The sequence below is a fragment of the Diabrotica virgifera genome, chromosome 7 (assembly GCF_917563875.1).
Source record: "Diabrotica virgifera virgifera chromosome 7, PGI_DIABVI_V3a".
NCBI lineage: Eukaryota > Metazoa > Arthropoda > Insecta > Coleoptera > Chrysomelidae > Diabrotica > Diabrotica virgifera.
The window spans coordinates 21,026,979-21,051,003 of NC_065449.1; the positions used below are offsets into that span (position 1 = coordinate 21,026,979).

Sequence of the window (24,025 nt, forward strand, 5' to 3'; positions counted from 1 at the left end):
TTTTTGCCTACGAGTTTAGTGTGTGAGTATTTAGTTATTACGTTCATGTCACCTTCCGTTGTTTTATTTATTTCGTCTCGTACTTCTAGATATCAGTTTTGTATGTCGTTTGTTCTCGTTATCTTAGTATAGTTTAGCCTATTTATAGTTAGTATAGTTACTTATAGTTAGTATAGCTTCATAGTTCTGCGGTGTGTGCTCATAAGTCTCCATTAATATTCAGTTTTCTGTTCCGGATACTCCAGTTGAACAATGGCATCCCTTTTTGTTGACGATTTACTTGAAGAGCAAGTAGATTATGAGTTGTGTATTAGAGGTACTGCACCACTGGACACTCCTCTAGAAGATAAGCGTAGTGTCCTAGACCTACTTATCGAAAACAGTACTCCTATAATTGGTACTGACAAATTAGGCTCACTGCAGAAATTTGAGGACGAACTACAAAGCATCGAGAATTCTATTTCTGATGCTAAAAATTTGATTAAACAAATCACTGAAGGAAGTACCGACGTATCTTCCCGTACTGTCACATCTCGTCTATCCCACATTCATCACCGGATAGGTTTGGTAGTAATCCCACTCGATAATTCTTCGGCATCAGACAGTTTGGCTAAATTACGAATGTCATGCTTAGTAGTAGAAGCCAATTATCGTCGAAACTCTCGTACATCACAGGTAGGCCTTTCTTATGCTTCTGCTCCGTCCAGCAACCCTTTGCCCGAAACACCCCAACTGCCAAACTCTTCCTCTCTTAATACACCGTCCACAATTACGTACGTACAGAAAACCCATTTGTCGGACTGGAATATTAAGTTTACAGGTGACCCAAAGTCCGTGTTCTCGTTCGTAGAAAAGGTTAACGATTTGGTGGAATCTAGAAACATAGGACCAGATATTCTTTTCCGGTCAGCAGTGGAATTATTTTCTGGTAGCGCGGCCGTATGGTATCGTAGCGTTAAGCATTCCGTTTCGTCTTGGGAAGATATCGTGAGTCTGGTAAAAGAATCTTTTCTCCCGCCAGATTACGACGAAGAAATTTGGGACCAAATCAAGTCTAGAAAGCAGAAGAGGGGAGAATCCGTTGTTCTTTTCGTAGCTCATATGGACGTACTGTTTAAACGACTCCCTATCTACCCCTCTGAAGAAAAAAGGATTAAATATCTACGTAGAAACGTAGCTCCCGAATCGGCTCAACACATAATCCTGCAAGATACCCCGACCGTCACTGCGTTTACCTCTTTAGTAAAACGTCTTGAGGAAAGTATGGTACAGCTATCCATCAAACCTCAGCCCAAGCCCACTTTCGTCTCTCCCGTAGATGTCCCCAGGAACAACCGACCCCCAGAACAAACAAGGTCTCGTACTCCCCAGGCCAACGACCAAACTCCCGCAGTTATGTCCAATTCAAACACTAACTCCCAAAGAGTATCGACTCTGTGTTGGAATTGCTCAGGCACGGACCACACTCACCGATCTTGTAACGCCCCTAGGACCGTATTTTGTTACCGATGTGGGAATAAAAATCATACCGTTCGTACTTGTACGAGTTGTCTACCAAAAAACGAATAAGTCAGGTATGTTCCGTCGGCCAACATACCTCCACAAACGCAGTCACAGCCGACAAAAATAAATCAGAAGACTGGTCTAATTGGGTCAGTTTTGTGCATAAGTTTATGGCTAGCGAAGACCATGCAAGTGCGGCTCCCGTCTTAGTTAATAAAGTTTCAGACAACAGACCATATATCGTAATAGAAGTGTATTCACAAGAGTTTACCGTTCTTCTAGATACGGGTTGCAGTACTACCGTGGTAGGATCTAACGGCTTAAAGTTTTTAGAGTCTATAGGAGTCAAAACTCTGTCGTCAAAACATAGTTACGTTACTCTGGCAGATGGGTCTTCAAAGGATGTTCTGGGTACAATTGATCTTCCGATTACTGCGGGTGATTGCACCCATGTCGTGAACGCCCTTATCGTACCGAGTCTTCCGTGTAGCTTCATCCTCGGAAGCAATTTCATTAGAGAACTTGCGTTAACAGTCAATTTTTCAGACAATACCTGGGAAACCAAAGGTAAAGTCAGTATTGTACATAGTCCCAATCCCGACGAAAATACGTCCCTATGTAGTCTTTGCACCATAGACGATTTGTCTCCCGATCTTCGTGCCATCGCAGAAGATACTATTAGGTGTTTCGAAACGATTACTAATGAGGAACACTTAGGGCGAACGGACAAAATCCAAATGTACATAGACACCGGAGATTCAAAGCCCGTTAAAAAGAGACAATATCCAATGTCCCCTTACATGGCCAATATATTGGGTAAGGAACTCGACGAAATGCTCAAGTTAGGAGTTGCTTGTGAAGAAAAAATCTGGTGAGTACCGTTTCTGTTTTGATGGTAGGTCGCTAAATGAAGTTACTCGTTTCGATTCCTATCCGTTGCCTAGTATTGATCGTATCCTGTCACTTCTTAGAGGAGCAAAGTTCATTAGTTCTATTGATCTCCGTAAGGCTTTTTGGCAAGTCCCTCTCGATAAAGAATCTCGTGAAAAAACTGCGTTTAGTGTGGTAGGTAGAGGTCTGTTTCAGTTTACCGTCATGCCTTTCGGACTCTCTAATTCCGCCCAAACTCAGCAAAGATTGGTAGACGCTATCTTTGGTCCTGAGCTCGAGCCCTGGGTATTTTGTTACCTCGATGATATAATCATCTGCTCCCCAAATTTCGATGAACACATTCGAATTTTAATGTTAGTTTTGGACAGGCTCAAGGAGGCCAAACTAACAATAAATTTGAAAAAGTGTGAGTTTTTCAAAACTCAGCTGAAATTTTTAGGATATATTGTGGGAGACAACTCGCTCCGTACCGATCCCGATAAGATATCTGCTATGGTTAGTTACCCTCGGCCTTCCAATGCTACCGAAATTAAAAGGTTCATTGGATTGTGTTCATGGTATAGGCGGTTCATTAAGGATTTTTCGTCTGTTGTCTCGCCAATTAATGATCTGCTCAAAGGGAAGAGAAAAAAGCAGTCTGTCGATTGGAATCTCGAAGCTGAAAACTCTTTCCTACGTATAAAGGAGGCACTGGTTTCTGCACCCGTTCTGTCCCAACCCGACTTTACACAACCTTTTGTTATTCAGTGCGATGCAAGCGACACTGGACTAGGTGGTGTATTGACACAAAATTTAGACGGAGGAGAAAAGGTGATTGCCTATGCCAGTCGCTCGCTCACTAGGACAGAACGCAATTATTCGGTCACTGAGCGAGAATGCCTTGCTGTTCTTTTCTCCATTGAAAAGTTTAGGCCCTATGTTGAAGGTGTTAAGTTTGTCGTTATCACTGACCACCACTCTCTGTTGTGGTTGAGTAACCTCAAAAACCCGTCTGGACGTCTGGCTAGGTGGTCTATGAGACTTCGTCAGCACGATTTCGATCTCATTCACCGCAAGGGATCCTGTCATAATGTTCCGGACGCCCTTAGCAGGGCTCACGAACGTGAAGCGGCTCCCGATCTACCAATTCACGTAGATCCCGTTTCCGACATTCCCGTCGTATGTTACGTTGAGGTAGATGCAGATAGAATCGACCCTTCTTTCGATAATTTTCGATCGAGAATACTTCGTGATCCCGATCAATTTCCCCAGTGGAAGGTCGATAACGACCTTGTATACAAATTTATGCCTACCAACTCGCCTTTCGTTGCTAACGCAATTGAGTGGAAAGTATTAGTCCCGAAACCCCAACGCCCCGAGGTGATTAAGTCATGTCACGATCCGCCTACGTGTGCTCACTTAGGTTTTTATAAAACTTTGTCCCGAGTACAAGAGCGATACTATTGGCCGAAAATGAGGCGTGACATTCTCCAATATGTTAGGTCCTGCTTAATATGTGGTGCACAGAAAGCACCAAATACGGCTCCTATGGGAATGATGGGTCGCGAGAAAACGGCCGACCGTCCGTGGCAAGTGATTGCCGTAGATTTGATAGGTCCGTTAACTAGGTCCAGGAAAGGTTACACATGGCTCTTGGTGATTGCGGATTGGTTTTCAAAATACACTCTCCTACACCCACTAAGGAATGCAACCGCCACAAATATCGCTTCGTATCTAGAAGATAACGTCTTCCTTATATTTGGCGTTCCTGAATACGTAATGTGTGACAATGCCCACAACTTTACCGGCCCCCCTTTGAGAAATCTCTGTGAGAGGTATAACGTCCGTAAGATATGGTACAGTGCCGTTTATTCGCCCCAATGCAATTTTGTGGAGCGAACCAATAAAACAATTGGTACCGCAATTCGGTCGTATATAGATGAGCACCGCGATTGGGACAAAAACTTGTCGAAGATCCGACAGGCTCTAAATACAGCTAAACACGAAGTTACGGGGTATACGCCATGCTTTTTGAATTTCGCTCGTCACGTCCCGATCTCTGGTAACTACTATCAGTCCCCCACCCCTGCTCATGATGATTTTGAAATTGTCCCGGGTGACCGTCAAGCTTATGCAGCTTCCGTAAAAGGTCTGTCCGAAGTTTTCCCGATAGTCCGACAAGGACTACACAAGGCATACACGAGGAATGCCAACGCTTACAATATGCGGAGACGCCCCATCCAATTTTCAGTCGGCGATACCGTGTGGAAGAGGAACATCGTGCAGTCAAACGCTGCTAAGAATTTTATGTCCAAACTAGCTCCCAAATTCGTCATGTGTAAGGTGCTAAGGAAACTATCGCCTGTAGTATACAAGCTGAGCAATTTAGATGGTGTCAGCATAGGCAATTGGCATATCAAGGACCTTAAAGAGTTCCATTCCCCTGACGATGAAGTGGACGACACATCAGATACCGAAGTAAACGAGTGAAACTGCACGAGGATAGGTTAGGGTGGTACTAGAATCCCACTCGCCGAGGGTCCTGCGGTTCCACCGCGTCAATACGGTATTTTATTCGATGTATTTTAAGTCCTTCTGTATGTTGCCGTAGTGGCACACTTTCAACTGCCCGTCAGTGGCCTCTAATTTTCGTTAGGTTAGGTTAGATATAATTTTTTTTGGTTAGGTCAGGTTAGATATAATTTTTCGTCATGTTATCGAATTCCAATTCAGATGTTATCGTCAATTGCCTCTGTTTACCGTAACGTGGTATTTGAATTCGAAATAGTATGTATACCGTTCGTTACGTTTACCGTCAATTGTATATAGCTTCCGTTACTTTATCGACTTCTCGTTCGTAGGTGTACCGATCGTTACGGTACAACTTCACGTGCAATCCCGTTCTTTTTGCTTTATTTACGTCTAGTTCTCGAGTCGCACTGGGTATATTACTTAGAAAAACTGGTGACCCGTTTTCTCTCTCGGGGAGAGGCTGTGTAGCAATTTTGACACCTTCAAAATATGCGACATGCACTACTGGGTATGCAACCAACATACACCCAGAAATTGACATGTAGACGGCGCTCGGCACGCAGAGCGAGGTGGATAATTTTGAAAAGCGACCCTGATTGACGCGCGAAGAAGGACAGCACTTTTTTACGTTGGGGATGATGGCAGAATAGTACCGTCGAGGTAGAATCAAGTTTTTCCGTTTTTATTGTGGCCATCCTTACGTATTTTCAAAAATAGATCGAGTTTGTTGTAGTGGTAGATGATATAGATAATTTGTAAACAAATATTTAAGTGATTAAGGGTGGTTTTCGAGTTCACCGTGCCAACTCGTGTTTTGTTTGTTTGTTGAGCCATTTGTGTTTAGTGAAAGCCCTTCTGTTGGTTCCCGTTATCGCCTTCCTTTCGTGGGATATGTTCTGGTGGGATGTGAAAGGAGTATATAGTGCCGCTGGCGATATTTTCCTGTGCCAGAGTAAGGTACCGTTGCTGCATTAAGGTAACAAATTATTTTAATCTGACTCTGGAATATTCAAGTACCTACTTCGACAGATAAGAATGTCTTTTTTAAAGACAGATTCGTGTAATAGCCGACTTTGTCAGGATACATAGACTGTCCTAATTTTTTTGTCCAGTGGTGACCAATTAATCTGACTCTCGAATGTTCAAGTACCTACTTCGACAGATAAGAGTGTTTTCTTTAAAGACAGATTCGTGTAATAGCCGACTTTGTCAGGATACATGGACTGTCCTAATTTTTTTTTAATTTTTTGTCCAGTAGTGACCAAATTAACTTTCCCTTTTTTATGCTTAATTCTACAAATAAAGAAATGAGATATCGTATATGTATTTAGCTAAGGTATATTTTAATATTAACTATCGGGAATTTGTTGAGCTCAGCATCTTTCAATAAAACCTACAGTGCTGCCATTTTTCTAGTTTTCCAGTTTTAATTTTTATTTTTTTTAAATTCATTTTTTTACAAAAATAACAGGTGCACAATGTGCTTTTGCGAAGGTAAGATTAAGTAGTAATTTCCATACCAATAGATACAGTATCTCTAGGTTTTATATTTTTTTTTTACATTTTATATTTTTACATTTTATATTTTTACATTTTATATTTTTACGGCTTTGTGTTTTTTTCTTGTAGGTTTATATTTACGTTTAATATAATTTTGGTTAATGCATAGTCAATTCCAGTGCCGGCGACTAACAGAACTGACTTGGCTACTGAATTGGCATTGCGAATATGTTTTGTCCATTTTTGTATTATTGTGCAACTTAACGTAGAATAAATGCTTAAAATTTTCGTTTCTTTACGATTTTCATTTTTTTATTACATTTAAATTTTTTTATAATCACTACAAAAGTTAATTTTTAACACTCATTTAGTTCCGGTTTAAGGTGTATCTATAAGGTAAGGTAAGGTAAGGTAAAATCCTACGTATGTAGGTTGGCGTCCAACTTTTCGTTTTCTTCTTCGTTTTCATTTCAATTTTCTTCTTCGTTTTTTTATCGACCCCGACCCCTCCGAAAACTTCAAAGAGCAACGGTGCAGTATTTCATATATGTCGGCATCTTCAGGCTGTTGCCACTTTATAGGCACCCAAGGTTGCCGCACCGGCCATACACATACAATGTGCATTTGCTATGCCATCAGAACTAGCTATCACCCAAACACTTAGCATTAGCTTTTTGGGAATGCTTCACCTAAAAAAATATTTTATCTTTGTGGGAATGCTTCAACTACAAAAATTTATTTTTATTAGAGTATTTGCGATCTTTACAATGATTGAGAATATTTTATTTAAAATCAGACATTCATATAATATAATTTTAGAAAATACAATCATGACTTAATCTCTTTTGTATCATAGCGATTACATGTCGTCGACCTAATCTGTAAACTTCGTAACTCCATTTATCCAAATTTTACAGGAGACACAAAAAATTATTTCTCTAAATATGACTAATATGAATACTACCACATTTTAAAAGATAGGATGCTAAAATGGAATATTTTATCGATGCACATATCACTAACATTTGTATATTGTTTAATGAGTATTTAATATTACTTACCACCAACTTTTTCTTGAAAATATCACTTCCTAAACAGTGAGGTCAGTCGTGTGGTATGACAAACTGGAGAGTTGCATATTTTTCGTACTAAATTTGCCGCAAGGGAGATACTGTGTATACGAAGATGTCACTATTTACTCATTTGGTAAAAATATGCATGTGCATCCTTTTTGAAACGAGAAGTAGGGACTTTTTCAAACACATGGCAGTAATAACTCATTTTCAGAGAATTATGGAGTTACACAGTTTACAAATTAGGACGACAATATGTCTGGTTTCATATAGATATATAAACGTAATTAAATCTAATATTTAGAACCAATTTATCCAAAAGACACTACTACTGTTATCCATATGTTTCTTAATTGTGAATAAATAAAATAAAGGCATACCTTTCCAACAATAATATAGAAATCATTAACAATTTTTACTCCAAATTTCAAAACAAATCCAGTTGTGAAGGCTTTTATGTGCCTGAAGGCTTTTGTATACTTTCATCTGCTACTTATAGTAGTAACGGTGATACTCCACCAGATATGTATGAATATCTATAATAGTAATTGGTGGAATGCACTTTACTGTAAAATCCAATTCTGATGACTGAATTGTATATGGATCTAAATCCCCAATTATTTTCAGCTTCAATGAATATCTAAAACAATAAAAGAAATAATGTTATCGCTTGCAAAATTCATCATTATTGATAAATATCATGGAAGGGAAAATGAACAGTAAATAAAAATTGTTTCGCCTACCCTTGTCCAACATCTGGAGTTTCCAATAATAATTTCCTTATATAATCACTTTGCATTGTGGTAAGTTTATAAAGTTCACAAAATGACAAAAAAGTTTTAAAAAATACACAAAAAAACAGCAAACAAAAAATGAATCGAAAATAGGCAAAATACGACGATAAACAATGAAATGAAACGACGATACAAACATGAAACATAACCTTTGTTTTGTAACTTTTAAGCTCCTCCCAATTTCGTGACGTCAGACTTAGGCTGTCTGAAATAAAAAGGTTTTATAAACGTATTTTAACGTCATTAATCTTACGTATTTAAAATCACCTACAAAAGATGTCTATATGACGTAATGTTCAACCACGTGTGTATATTCAACCAAATACTGACGTTTCCTCGACGTTATATGACGTCTCTTGGTTGCCTGGGATATGAGTTGTACGTGATTCAATAATTTTAGAACATAATTATACAATAAAATGTCTATTTCTTAATAGATAACACCATTGTTTAATGATAACACCTTTCTTGATTGTTTGTGAATTCGTTCCTACTAATTATGCAACCTACAATTCACGATCTTTAACTTCACGATCTACAATTTCAAGATCTTTGAATAAATTATGCCATATTTGTGCGAAGATCCAATAGATCAACTGTGAATAATTGTATCATTAATTACAATGAATACTTGAATATTAGATACAGGATAGAGTATACTTAATACATAATGTGTAACAAGTTTTAGTTTTAATAAAATATACCTATAATTATTACATTTAATAACGGCTTAATTTTTGTTTTTAGCGTTTAAATCTTATGGTGGAGGATCCAGACAAAAGAGAACGGGAAGAAAATGAAACAATAAATCAGGTTCGCGCATTGGGAGTCGAAGCACATAGTGAAAAGGAGTATTTTCTTCAACTAAAAATACCGCAAGACTTACTGGTTCCTTTATTTTTAAATTGTCGTTTAATAAAGCAGTCGTGGGTTGTAAGGGTAAGTATATCATCATCTTCATCATCACACAGCCAAGTTTGTCCACTGTCGGACATAGGCCTTCTCAAGAGGTCTCCACCCTTCTTTGTCCTGCGCAGCTGCAATCCAGTTTGTCGCTATTCCTTTAATGTCGTCGGTCCATTTGGTAGATGGTGTTCCACGACTTCGCTTGTCTGCCCTTGGCCGCCACTCTAAAATCTTCTTTGTCCATCTGTTGTCTCTCTGTCTTGCGACGTACCCTGACCATTTCCACTTTAACTTAGTAATGCGTTTTATGATGTCTTCCACTCCAGTTCTTCTCCGTAAGTTAAGGTAAGTATATACTGACATATTATATATTAACATTATTCTTTTTCTTATAGTCTTCTTAGGGTTGCACTTTTTCCCTCTTCAGAAGCATTTTTTTGTGCAGTTTATCATTCCATCTTTGTCTTGGCTTTCTTATAGTTATTCGAGCGTTTAATGAAATATCTCCTGCTGCTTTATTCTAGTTTATTCTCCAGTTCTACTTATGTGGTTCTTCATGTAAACAAAATTTCAAACGAAATCAGTGTGATAACCCTGTAAAGAAAGCCCCAAACCGGTTTATGCGCGGTTCACGTCTATTGCTATTCTAGTCGTAGTGTACGTTGTATAAAACTGACTGAGCTTGAAGGTCCGAAACACTTTTCAACACCCCGCAATATATCAATAAGATTTTGGGGACCTTTCCAATATCTCTTTTTCATGTTTATTCCAGAAATTAATCCTAAAAAAGCTCCTGGTTATGATCTGATAACGGGTAGGATACTACAAAAATTAACAAAAAAAGGAATAACGGCAATATTACAAATTTTTAATGCAATAATAAGATTATATTATTTTCGGCAACAACTGAAAATGGCAGTTATCATTATGATCCCAAAACCAGGAAAAAAACTAGAGGGATTAACATCATATAGGCCAATAAGTTTACTGCCTGCGCTTTCCAAAGTGCTGGAAAAATTAATAATTAAACGCATCAAGCCAATACTAGATAGCAAAAATCTCATACCAGAACATCAGTTCGGGTTTAGACAAGAACATGGAACCATGGAGCAAGTCCATAGATTAGTAAAACATATCAGCAACGACTTTGAAAGTAAGCGATATTGCTCAGCAGCGTTTCTTGACATAAGCCAAGCGTTCGATAAAGTCTGGTACAAAGGTCTACTCTATAAACTAAAAAACCTATTGCCTCATCCGTATTATGAACTTTTAAAGTCTTACTTATCTGACAGATTCTTTTCAGTTAAATACCATTCAGAATATTCAGAATTATACCAAATAAAATCAGGAGTACCGCAAGGCAGCGTGTTAGGACCAATGCTGTACCAGCTTTTTACTGCAGATCTACCAACTTCAAGAACTACAATAACAGCAGATCACACTGCAATACTCGCCTCACATCATGATCCAGTAACTGCCTCAAGAAACTTACATACCAGCCTTAATAATATCCAAGCATGGTTAAAAAAATGGAAAATTCGAGTTAATGAGAACAAATCAATCCATGTTACCTTTATACTAAGAAGAGGTATATGTCCAGCAGTGTTATGAAATAATCAAATGATTACTCAGAGAAATGAAGTCAAATATTTAGGTTTACATCTTACATCTTGACAGAAGATTAACATGGAGAACTACAATGGATATTTACAAAACGAAAACAATTGGGTCTCAAACTAAGACAACTTTACTGACTTATTCGCAGGAAATCACAATTAAATCTCACAAATAAGATCTTAATATATAAAGTCGTAGGTACTGAAGCCAATATGGACGTATCGAATTCAATTATGGGGTTCTGCTAGCAATTCAAACCTAGAAATCATACAAAGATTCTAGAACAAAGTTCTTGGAATTATAACCAATTCCCCGTGGTATGTTTCAAACAACATAATAGAAAAAAAAAATAAAAAATACCAAGTTTCTTGTAAAAGGTATATATTAAAATACCCTAAATAAGGGTCACAATAGAAAACGTTTTCGGATTAAGGAATCCATCATCAGTGTTTAAAAGCCAAAATTTGCATGCCTGAGACACCAAAATGTATTAGGTAAAAACCCTTTAAATGTAAATGATAAAGTTATTTTACATATTTATATAAAAATCATCTGATGCTAAAGATAAACCTGGATGTTACCCAGGGCAACACAGGACTCTCCCCACGTGGTTGGAACTTTTTTTGGAGAAAACCTCACATATTGGATTTCAATGGCCAACTTCAGTTCCAAGAAATCCAATATGTGAGGTTTTCTCCATAAAAAGTTCCAACCACGTGGGGAGAGTCATGTGTTGCCTTGGGTAACATCCAGGTTTATCTTTAACATCAGATGATTTTTATATAAATATGTAAAATAACATGTAATAATATGTGTAATAATCATTTACATTTAAAGGGTTTTTACCCAATACATTTTGGTGGCTCAGGCATGCAAATTTTGGCTTTTAAACACTGATGATGGATTCCTTAATCCGAAAACGTTTTGTATTGTGACCCTTATTTAGGGTATTTTAATATATACCTTTTACAAGAAACTTGGTATTTTAGAAATAATAGAAAAATACGTGGATAATAGAAAAAGACCTCCAAGTTCAATCCATAAAAACTGAAGTCACAAAGTACAGTGAAAAATAAAAAACAAAACTAGTGCTCACTCTAATGACTTAGTGCGCGAACTGTTTAATGTCAACGATGAAGTGCGTAGACTAAAGCGTTTTAAGCCTACAGACTTAATAAACACATTTAAATAAAATTAATTAACATTTACCACTACATTATTAACTTTGTTTGTTAATTATATGTTAAAGGAAGCCTCTCACTGAAGAGAATTCCTACATGTCATGTTTTCTTCTAATAATTGTCATAAAATTTACTTATTGTTATGAGTGATAACAGATTGTAAATTAAATGGAGCTAAATAAATAAAAAAAAAGAATGTGTGTGTACTTTGTACGCACGTAAGAAGTTATACTTCTATTATATGATTTAAACGAAATTAATATACTTTTTTTTATATTTTGTTTAAATATTAAACTAATTTATACTTACTACTTCTCAAACATTTTTATTAGAACAGTGCCAAAAATTAAAATAATAAAAGAATAAAACACACACAAACACATTAAACAAGCCACAAATGATGTCTGAACATTAATTGTCGAAATTTTTTTTAACTAAATACGTATTTTCTGAAAATACAATTATATAATAAATATACTTACAATCATAAAATGTATTAAAAAAAAACAAAAAAGAAAGTTTCTATTGGGACGAACCAGCGCTGATAAGAGCGGTTGGTATTGGAATTCATTCGCCTTCTCCGCTTAGCCACGGGCACTATGTGTCATTATTTACGAAGATCGACTAACTAAACGGATTAAACTTGTGATATTTTGATATTTTGAAAATTGATCAAATTATTTTAATTTTGAATTGAAATGATTTAGAATTGAAAAAATACAACAAAACATAGAGTAAAAAAACAATATATTAGGTGAATATTGATAGAAATTTTGATGGTAATCAAATTATATAAATAAAAGTATTACATACTATGTATTTTGGCAGATCAAATAGGTAGGTTTATACTCATGATACATTAACAATTATTACGTACCTGTTGCTTTTAAAAACTATTTAAAAGTCACTACAATATTATAAACTTTTTTGTTTCTGTCCTCACAACAATAAAACTAATATATTATACATTTGTTTACTTTTACCTTTACCTCCAAACCACAGCTGCCATATCGGATAATTTTTGACATGTCATTTGAACATCCAATCAGAACAAAGTTATAATGCGCATGCGCCGGGCTGATAGGTTTTAACATATAAAAAAATCACCCTCTATCGCCGGTAAAGAAGTATAACTTCAAAAATGTTTATTCTAGATGATGTTTTATTAAACAAAATGAAAATAATCGGTTTCGTTTTGATTCAAATCGGGTCCCTCGCCGACACGTGTTTCTAGGTTTACCCGTTATCCAAGATGCTTTGCAAAAATTGATATTTTCACTCATTTGATATTTTATTATCCATTTCGACACTCATTTCACTCATTTGATATTTTATTATCCAGAATTTCTTCTTCTTAGAATTAGGTACACATTTTTTAACTTTCCAGGCCAAGTTTACGTTTCAATCCTGTCACAGTGATATAATCTGCGAATCTATCATAAAATTGGGACATATCGCTATTGGGACAAGAGGTATCGTCACTGATTTACCATTATCCGAAGCAAGTAAGTATCTTAAATAAGATGTTAATTAGAAATCATATTATGTTTCATTCCTAGATATTTCTTCCACTTCTTTCGAACACATTCCTTCGGCCGCTTTAGTAGAACAAGAGCTACTTGGTAAGTTTTTATATATAAAATTTTTTCTTTATTTTTCATTTCTCATCCATTTAAATATCAATTGAGTGTGAAACAATGACCATCGGCTGGGGCATAATAAACAAAAGCTTAAGACCCGGCGCAAATTGAACCTAAGCAGTTTTGCGCAGCCTACTATCAGTGCATTCGTTCGCAGGTCTCGCTTGGGAACGTTTGTCATCGGCGTACAGTTTTCTTGGGCCATGGGACGCGTGACTCACTGCCAGATGTTTATTTTCACTTGTTTTTGTTTGCGAGATGGACTTATCTGAAATGAATACGGATGGTACCTAAATATTAGCATAGTCCAGAGGTCGGCAACGTGGCGCCCGCGGGGCCACTGCGCCCTTCAATAAATTTTAATGCGCCCCTAAAACTATTGTTAATTTAGACAAGAAATCCAAAACGTATATTTTTTATACGTTTATACAGGGTGAGTCATGAGGAACTGTACATACTCCTACCTCGTATAGAGGCTCCTATGGGGAATAACAAATTACCATTAAAAAGTGTCTGCTCCCATTGTTTAATAATATACAGGGCGAGTTTCGCATTTTGACAGAAATTTGTATTCGCCATAATTTTTGAACGGTCAGATCGATGTGTCACTTATTTTGGTCAATCGTTACACTATTACCACCTAATCAACTGATTTATTCAAACTAGAAAAAAATCAGGTCCGGCTTCAAAAAAATTAGTTCGTTTGGGTCTTAGAAAATATTTCACCCTGTATACTCTTTTTGAAAACTATAATATGAATTTTATAAATTAGACAAATAAGCAATTAAAATGACATATTTATTTTTTCCCTACACGATTACTTAAATTTTTATAAAAATATCAAATTTGACTATGAATTAAAAGCGTGGTAAAGTGAACCATAGATTTAAAAAAAAATAACTTTTATTACAAAAATAATTTTTTTTTAACAAATATTTAATTTATGTTACCACCCAATCAACTGATTTATACAAACTAGAAAAAAATCAGGGCCGGATTTAAAAAATTAGTTCATTTTAGTCTTAGGAAAAATTTCACCCTGTATACGCTTTTTGAAAACTCTAATATGAATTTAGACAAATAGGCAATTAAAATGGCATATTTATTTTTTTCCCCACACGATTACTTAATTTTTTATAAAAAAATCAAATTTGACTAAGAATAACTAAAAGTTTGGTAAAGTGAACCATATTTACTAGAAACCAGATTTAAAAAAAAATAACTTTTATTACAAAAATTAATTTCTTTTGAACAAATATTTAATTTATGTTACCACCCAATCAACTGCTTTATTCAAACTAGAAAAAAATCAGGCCCGGATTTAAAAAAATTAGTTCGTTTTGGTCTTAGAAAAAATTTCACCCTGTATACGCTTTTTGAAAACTCTAGTATGAATTTTACAAATTAGACAAATAGACAACTAAAATGGCGTATTTATTTTTTTCCCCACACGATTACTTATTTTTTTATTAAAAAATCAAATTTATAAAAATAAAAAAAAATTAAACGTTTTTCTTAAAATTAAAAGCTTCACCATTTTTTTTCTATACCACGTCTAGATCTAAAACCCATAACACTTCTCTTTGGACTCTATAGTTTAACATAGACGCGATCAAATAGATAAATTTTAAATTTTTTCACTTAATTTTTGCGATTTAACTTTGCAATTAACGAATCTGCACCTTTCGTTTTTAAAAATTCATAACTTTTATGAGAAAAAGACTGAAAGTCTACAACAATTTTCATAGTCTTCACAATGGTAAGAGATATGTGCTGTAAATTTTTCAAAAAAAAATATTAAACTGGAACAGAGTTATAGCGAGTTAAACGGTGATTTAATTTTTTTTTTTCATTTTAGGTTAAAATTCCGATTTTGACAAATTTGATTTTTTAATAAAAAATTAAGTAATCGTGTGGGGAAAAATTAAATATGCCATTTTAATTGCCTATTTGTCTAATTTCTAAAATTCATATTAGACATTTCAGAAAGCGTATACAGGGTGAAATTTTTTCTAAGACCAAAACGAACTAATTTTTTACATCCGGGCCTGATTTTTTTTGTTTGAATAAATCCGTTGATTGGGTGGTAACATAAATTAAATATTTGTTCAAAAAAAATTAATTTTTGTAATAAAAGTTATTTTTTTTTAAATCTATGGTTCACTTTACCAAACTTTTAATTCATAGTCAAATTCGATTTTTTTATAAAAAATTAAGTAATCGTGTGGGGAAAAAAATAAATATGTCATTTTAATTTCTTATTTGTCTAATTTGTAAAATTCATATTATAGTTTTCAAAAAGCGTATACAGGGTGAAATTTTTTCTAAGACCCAAACGAACTAATTTTTTTGAAGCCGGACCTGATTTTTTTCTAGTTTGAATAAATCAGTTGATTAGGTGGTAATAGTGTAACGATTGACCAAAATAAGAGACACATTGATCTGACCGTTCAAAAATTTTGACGAATACAAATTTCTGTCAAAATGCGAAACTCGCCCTGTATAATATGGGAGCAGACACTTTTTAATGGTCATTTGTTATTCCCCATAGGAGCCTCTATACGAGATAGGAGTATGTACAGTTCCTCATGACTCACCCTGTATTTATATATTTGTTAGGTCAAAAAATAGTTGGCGCCCGCTATGAATTTTTAATTTAGTATTTCACTCTTTACATTAAAAATGTTGCCGACCTCTGGCATAGTCAATACCCAGAGTGAAAACTGCGTTGTCTTTGTCATTAAATTCTGATAACTTTTGGTAGACTAAATAAGCGGCGATACGAAATTAATAATCAAAGTTATGCCTTTCTAAAAAACACATTATTAGAAAAATAAGGTGAAATTCATGTTACTTAAAACCGTGATCTATAAAAATTTCGCATTACCCTCAAATTCAACTTGTCGGCATATTACATTTTTGTTTATTACATATTAGATAGATTTTTTTATGCTTAAAAATTAAAAACGAAATATGCAGATAGTGTTATTTTTTATGACCGATCAGTAGCGGAGGGATTATTAATTATTATGACCTGCAGTAATTCTAAATGATTGCGATCCTGCAGTAATTGTAAATGATTGTGATCCGAGCAGTAAATTGAGGAATATGAGTTATGACCGAGCAGTAGGGGAGAGAATATTTTAAATATGTAGGTGTTATATGCAGAAATAAAATACAGATAGTAAGATATCTTTTTATACACCCGCTTATGATCAAATTCGATGTTTTCGAAAGTCATACCGCTACGACTACTAGGGACCTGTAAGATATTTTTAAAACGTTACTAGTTACAAGTACCGAAATACCGATTTTAAGTTGCCTACTCAATTCAGAACAAGGATTAGATACATCAGTATTTTTACTCAGTACCACTGAGAACCGGTATCAAAAGTAACCGTTACATGTCCGCCCTGATTTTGGCCGTCTCTATTCGCCACGTCAATAGCCAACAGTTGGGTTGGGTTGTGTTCAATATGCGGCACGCTAGAAAAATAAATGCACGGGTCACCCGTCCCGCCGGCGCAGGTTGTGTCTGGCTTAGGTTCAGTTTGCGCCGGGCCTAAAGCTGGACGTGTTACAGATCTATAGGGAAATCCAGACAACACACTCCTTTGGTGTATAATCCAGTACGTAAAGGTACCCTGTTGCCGAAAAAGTGAAAGGTAACCCACAAAACTTTAATCCATAAAATACAAATTTGGAAACTCATTTTATGTTCGTGGATTTATGCAAGGCTGGAAGTACTGGAATACACTTCAAGAACCCCTATAAACAAAGATCTGGACCAAGGGTGCTTCACCGTCATTGTTTAAGATATGTTGTAATTTTTGCATATACAATATACATTCTGTTTGAATGTAACGAGCGATCCACAATTATTGGGATCAAAGCTATCCGTGCAAAAAATTACGTATGTCTTGTTTGAATCTGAATTTATATCATTGGTTTATCAATTAATTTTGATTAACATTATAAAACATAAAAAATCAGTCAAAACCAGAACTTTAATCAAAAATAAAAAGAATTAACAAAATTATAAGTAACAATAATAAATAAAATCAAACAAGATCTCTACATAACCTTACTTTTCTTGTTAAGTTGACGTACACTGCAAAGTTGACGTAAGCTGGAAAGTATATCTGAATTAAGAATACACATGCCCTGTATAGCTATCTCTGTCGTTCAGAGCCACCTATGGTGACAATAATTTTGGATCACACGTTATGTGTGTTTCAAATCATCAATATTATGAACAGAAGTTTCCATTGTTTGGATAATAATAATTACGTATGGCATTTTTGCCAGGGAGATTTTTCGGATTGTTCCAGCGCCGCTGCATCTTTAATCCTGTTTGAAGTAGCTAGTGTCGAAGCAAAACTAGCCCAGGGGGACCGACGGCTTAACGTACCCTCCGAAGCACGGTGGGTCCATTCCTTTTAGAAATGAAAATATCGTTGTTGGTGCCGACTCGAACTCGTGAGCTCTGGCTTATAAAGCCAGTACCTTGCCGCTGAAGGGTCCCGGTGAATTCGTAACTATTTTAATCCCCCATCCTAATTACAGGCCAACTGGCAACTTTGGCGCGCAGGTAATTTTTCGATAACCCAGTAACTACCGGTGAATTTGTAACTTTCATTTATTAAGTAATGTTGATAATCTAATACCGGTATTCCAGGTATGTATGATCGAAGCGGCGCATTTTATCAATGAAATTCGATATTTTTAAGACATTCCAGAAGCCGCTACAGATAAAATCTTTTAACAACCCATTAATCATTCAGAATTAGTCGACGGATATTATTAGTACAGTTAAAATAATTAAGATGATAATGATTTAATGAGTGAAATTTTAAGTTTTTTCTACTTTAATGACAAAAAAAGCAAGCTCATTAACAGAACCCAATTAAAAATTATTTTGCACATCATATTTGAAACATTATTTGGTTGAAAAATCTCATTTTTGTTGGCAAAAAAATATATTAATTTGTCTGGACTAAATTACAGTTCTGCTTATCTTAAAAGGGATATGTTACTATCAACATTCACATAGTGTTGCCAAACTGAATTTTGTTATTTTGAGTGTAAATTTTCCCAGCGATCTCCGAGGGTACAATACCTGTATAAATTACCCTCTTTGAAGGAATTGTAAAAGGTATTCATCATTTATGTATTGTCTCTTGGAAGAGTTACTAGAGAAAATCCAAGTACATTTTCTAAAAATGGCTGAAATTCGTGTAACAGATTTCGTAATGAGTGAACGTGGGTGTAAGTTATTTCTGGTAAATAATTATTTTTAATTTCACTTAAAGAAAGTGCTAAAAAGTTTAAAAACATTTATGGTACTGCTCTGTATCTGGTTGCAATGCAACCTGTTGATTATCAACACTTATGTTGGTTATCAACAATTTGATGTCAAAAATACACATTTTTGCTTTTTTTTGTCTACCAGTAAGAAGAAAAGCATTTAAAACAAAATTTAAGATAACCGCATTATAGTGCATGTAAAACAATTTAAACAAGGTTTTATAAATCAGCTATACTTAAATCCTGCTTTAAAACTATCAATTAAGTCAGTTAATCGTTAATAACTCATATAAAAATAAAACTTCTACCTCGATATTACGTGAAATAGCCCAAATAAAAACAGACCAAGTGCCAGAGACTAACGAGTCTCGCCTGAGTTAAGAAGAAGAAGAGCCCAAATAAATGAGTAAAAATACACGGTTTTTATGGCACTCAGTATAACTACTATATGTAACAATTGTTTTAATTTCTACAAAAATTATCTATTCTGGATATCTATTCTGGATAGAATAACAAAATTTATGTAAATCTGACTAATTTTTTCTCAATTTATTTATTTATTGACAATTTAAATGAAACATAGCCGATTTTAAGAATTTTCGTCTATAAGTTACAACATTTTACCAAAAAACTGAAAATTGAACCGATTAGTTTATTGAAATAGCTTTAAAATGAGTTGAACTAAAATAGAATTGGAGCTTTGTTTTTCAATAAACATTAATAAAAGGCATACATTTGAGATAGGTCCCGTGTTGGCTTAATCCGTTACTGTTCAAATTTATTTCTTAAGTTTTAACCTAACTACCTGAGGTATTAGATTTAATCCATGGTTTCGAATTCACCTGTAGAAGATTTCGAGTTTGCAGGTTCAGGTAGTAGAAAAGTTACGAATTGGCCGGTGTACATTTTAATTTGAAAATGTTTGTCATTAAAAGTTGCGAGTTGGCGCGTGTCCGCCGCTGAGCTATGGCCGTTCACATTGTTTGGATAGTAAAAGCCAAAGCATTGTCTCGTAAATCATAATTTTTAGTTTACAAATAGTCTTTTAAATTTAAATATCAGAATACGACTTCTATGATATTAAAATACTATTGTTTTAGGAGAAGTATTATCTGCACCTCCATCATACAACGAAGTTAATGGATATCTACCAAATTATGAAACGAAAAAATAAGAGCTGCTAAAATTTATTTATTAGGTCATTATTGTTATTATAGGCATTATTTTATATTATTTTTGTTTATCTTATATTATATCGACGGTTGGAAGGTAAAAGGTTGTAACCCACAAATCAACTTTTTTCAGGAAGTAGAAAAAAATTTAAGTAATTTAAGTAATTTTATGAGGAATTAACCCAATAATTTTTTCATTAATTTGTAGATCAATAATGCATCTATAAATTAATGAAAGAAATTATTAGGTTAATTCCTAATAAGATTACTTAAGGGGAACGGAACAAAATGTAAAATTTTGACGCATGTCAAAATTTTCAATATGTTTTAAATGTATTCATTTTTTTCGAATCCTGAGAAAACTAATAAATATTTTTGACAAATTTAAACGCAGAATGAAAGACTACATTATTACCGAGGATCTAAAGTCCCTGAAAACTTCTATAATGTTTATTTTAATAAGTTACAGGGGTGAAAATAAAAGAGAAAATTTAGTGTGATTTTTAATTGCAAATGTTTTATTCAAAAGAAACTTTTTATTTATTCTAAGGGACTTTCGGCCCTCGGTAATAAAGTGGTTTTTATTCTGCATTTAAATTTTTCCAAAATACTTATTAGTTTTCTCAGGATTCGAAAAAAAAATAAATACATTTAAAACACATTGAAAATTTTAACACGCGTCAAAATTTTGCATTTTGCATTTTACCCGGTCCCCTTAAATGGAGCGTGTTTTCTACTTCCTGAAAAAAGTTGATTTGTGAGTTAAAACCTTTCAGCTTTTCAACCGTCGAGTCATCTCATTATTTTTCGTAAGATTTTGTAAATGTGTAATTATGCAGTTTTAATATGACTATTTTGAAGGGGACTAATAAAAATATTTATTTTTATTTTTATAAATAAAATTTACTCGGAAGACACATATACATTTTTTTTGTCTTCTTATGAGTGCAATTAGAACAAAAATATGCAATGTTTCGGAAAAATTCAAACAAGCTTATATTTTTCTAAAACTTTTTTTGTTAGTTTATATACATGTTAAAGTAAAAAGTTCTACTCACAGATTTGGCCGCTAATTGTTTATTAATTGTTTAAACAATAACAATTGTTTTGTATAAATAATTCTAAAAATATCGTTACATTCATCATTTTACTTTGATCAAATATGTTTCTATTTTGTTTTTGATTATGCTGAATCCGAATATGACATTGCAATTTGAAAATTCTTATACAGAAGTTCTTATAATATAGTATATCTGCGTAGCTAGGAACAACATGGAAAACTTTTTATTATCAATTTTACGAAAGAAAAGTTATTCTTCATAAAATGCTCTGGATAGTCAAAAATCTAAAACTCAACCATCAGATATCAAATTTTATCAATTTTATACGAGTTATGTCAAAAATATGAAAAAGACAAAGTACCTTTATATTTCAGAATATCAAAAAATGCTATTATGGAAAGTTTGAAATTAAAAACTATGTTTAAATATACAATTACACCATTCCAATCGAAACAAAAATTTTTCAATTTTTTCTTAAATTACGATATTTATCATCATTTTATTACAATTACGATAACTATTTTATTATCACTTTTACGAAAAAAAGTTATTCTTCATAAAATGCTTTCACTGGACTAAAATCTAAGATACAACCATCAGATATCAAACTTTTTTAATTTTATACGAGGTATATAAAAAACAAGAACTTTTCTTAAGAGTTAAGTGCCTTTATTATTCACAATATTTTAACTAGAAGAATGTAATTGAACACTAAAACAATTTTTTTAATTTCAAACAACTTTCCTTAATAACAATTTTCGATATTGTGAAATGTAAAGGTACTTTACTCTTGAATGAAATTCATATTTTTGACATACCTTGTATAAAATTAATTAAATTTGATATTTGATGATTGTATCTTAGATTATATACGATGTAGAGTATCTTATAAAGAATAACTTTTTTTCGTAAAACTGATAATAAAAAAGTAAGCAATAGGTTCCAAGTTACGCAAACATACTGTATAAGAGCTAAAAAAAATTTTTTGCTGAACATTTATTATTGTTGAAGCTTATTATTAAAAATGTATTTTAGGTAAGTTTTACAGAAAAAAGTTTTGATCACTTTGTATAAACATTTTTTTGGCTGGTAATTTTCGGTTTTTGTATTACATTTTTGTTATCTTTCTTAATTTTCTCAAAAAGAAATAGCTTATTTCATATCTAAAGCAAAATAATTTAGTGCATTTTAAAGACTACATTCTAAGCTTTAAAAAAGCACTTATAAAACTGTAATAGATTTGTTCAAACTTGAGTAATACCGTCTTAAAGTGGTGGTAATTCTATAAAACTACGAAGATTTCAAAAATTACATTTTTTAAGACATCATAACATGTGAATTAAATTTTTGAGATTTTTTTTAATGAAACATCATTTAGTAAGATGCTTAAAAGGTAAGTTGTGCAAAATTGAGAGGTTTATAAGAAAAATTGTATTAGTTATACATTTTTAAATCATTTTTAAACAAAATTCATGTAAGGCTCAATTTCCGCCCACACCGTACTTATGCCCATACATTTTATTTCTTTTTATTATAACCATAAGATAGCTCAATTATTCTTCTTTCATGTTCAATTTGTAAAATTTCATTTGATCCATTGGTTAAAGAATTACATTAAAATAACTCAACCGTACACCGCTAGTTTACAGTGCGCCAATGTTTGTGAGAAGGGTGACTTTAGCGTTATAAATAAAAAATTATAGAAGATACAGATTTAAATTTAGAAAATTCTTTATATAAGGTTTTTTTTGTAAACTTTTCTGAATTTTTAAATGGTCAAGTCAGATTTTTTCTGAAATTTATATTTTCGGAGTTATTTAAAAAAATCTAATTTCGTAGGTCATTTGTTTAATAAAAAATGAAGCACCCACTTCTCGAGTATTGATGTTGTTTATTAAACATTTCTTAATGAAATTACAAAAAGTTCTATCTTTCGTTTGATTTTTTCTGAAGTGAAAATCTATATGCACTCCCCTATCTCATGTATGATGAAGGTGGTGTCAATTTGAAAAAAAAAACAGAATGTACGTCAACCTTACACAATAAAACGAGCAGATTTTAGAAGTCAATAAATTTAGTATATGGGGTGTTGGATCAATAGCAGCCTAAATCCTGAACTAGTAACAAGATCGAGAATAGAACAGTCCAGAAAATCTTTCGAAAAAATCAAAAGACTGCTAGGTGATTCTCGAATAAAACTCGAAATTCGACTAAGTTTATCAACATGCTACATCTGGTCGACTCTTCTCTATACAGCTGAAACGTAGCTCCTTAAAACAGTAACAGTAAATAAATTGGAGGCCTTTGAAATGTGGATCTACCGGAGAATCCTCGAAATTTCATAGATATTTCATACCTCAAACGAAGAAGTGCTGCATGAGGCCAGGGTAATAACACAAAAATATACCCTGTTCGTGACACTTCAGCAGCCAGGGTACTGAAGCGTTTTTTCAACAGGTAATACCTATAGGTAAACAACAAATTGTAACTATTTCCTGCGTAGGATCTGGCGGCCATTTTTATTTATCAACAATTAACTGTCAAAAAATGGCATTTTCCCCTTTTTTTCAAATCAACGGAAAACAGTGAAACTTATGATTTTTTTAGTACAAATATCTTCGAGATTATGGAAAAAGCTTTAAAATGACGTATTACAAAGTTTGATATACTCAGTTATTGTTAATATAATTACGAAAAAAGGTCGGAATTGCAAAAAAAATTATTTTCGCAGTAACTGTTGTAAAAATTAGTGTCCAGCTTTGAAATTTTTGTCAAATGAGGGTTCTTTGGTGCTTAATATGTGATAAAAATTTCAAAGCGATTCATTAAATTTTTTAAATTTTATTCAAATTGTTTATCCCAGAGAGCA

At 33.6% G+C, this 24,025-nt stretch overlaps 1 protein-coding gene across 1 annotated transcript in view; it reads left to right on the forward strand.

Moving 5' to 3' along the window:
- The window catches only part of LOC114325977 (arrestin domain-containing protein 4-like), a 62,701-nt gene extending 41,719 nt beyond the window's left edge, over nt 1–20,982 (forward strand). The window contains exons 6-9 of the mRNA XM_050655449.1: nt 9,020–9,211; nt 13,364–13,481; nt 13,536–13,598; nt 20,024–20,982. Coding sequence (XP_050511406.1) covers nt 9,020–9,211; nt 13,364–13,481; nt 13,536–13,598; nt 20,024–20,097 — 447 coding nt within the window. The 3' untranslated portion in view covers nt 20,098–20,982. The remainder of the gene's footprint in view (nt 1–9,019; nt 9,212–13,363; nt 13,482–13,535; nt 13,599–20,023) is intronic.
- Nucleotides 20,983–24,025: the final 3,043 nt, after the last annotated feature.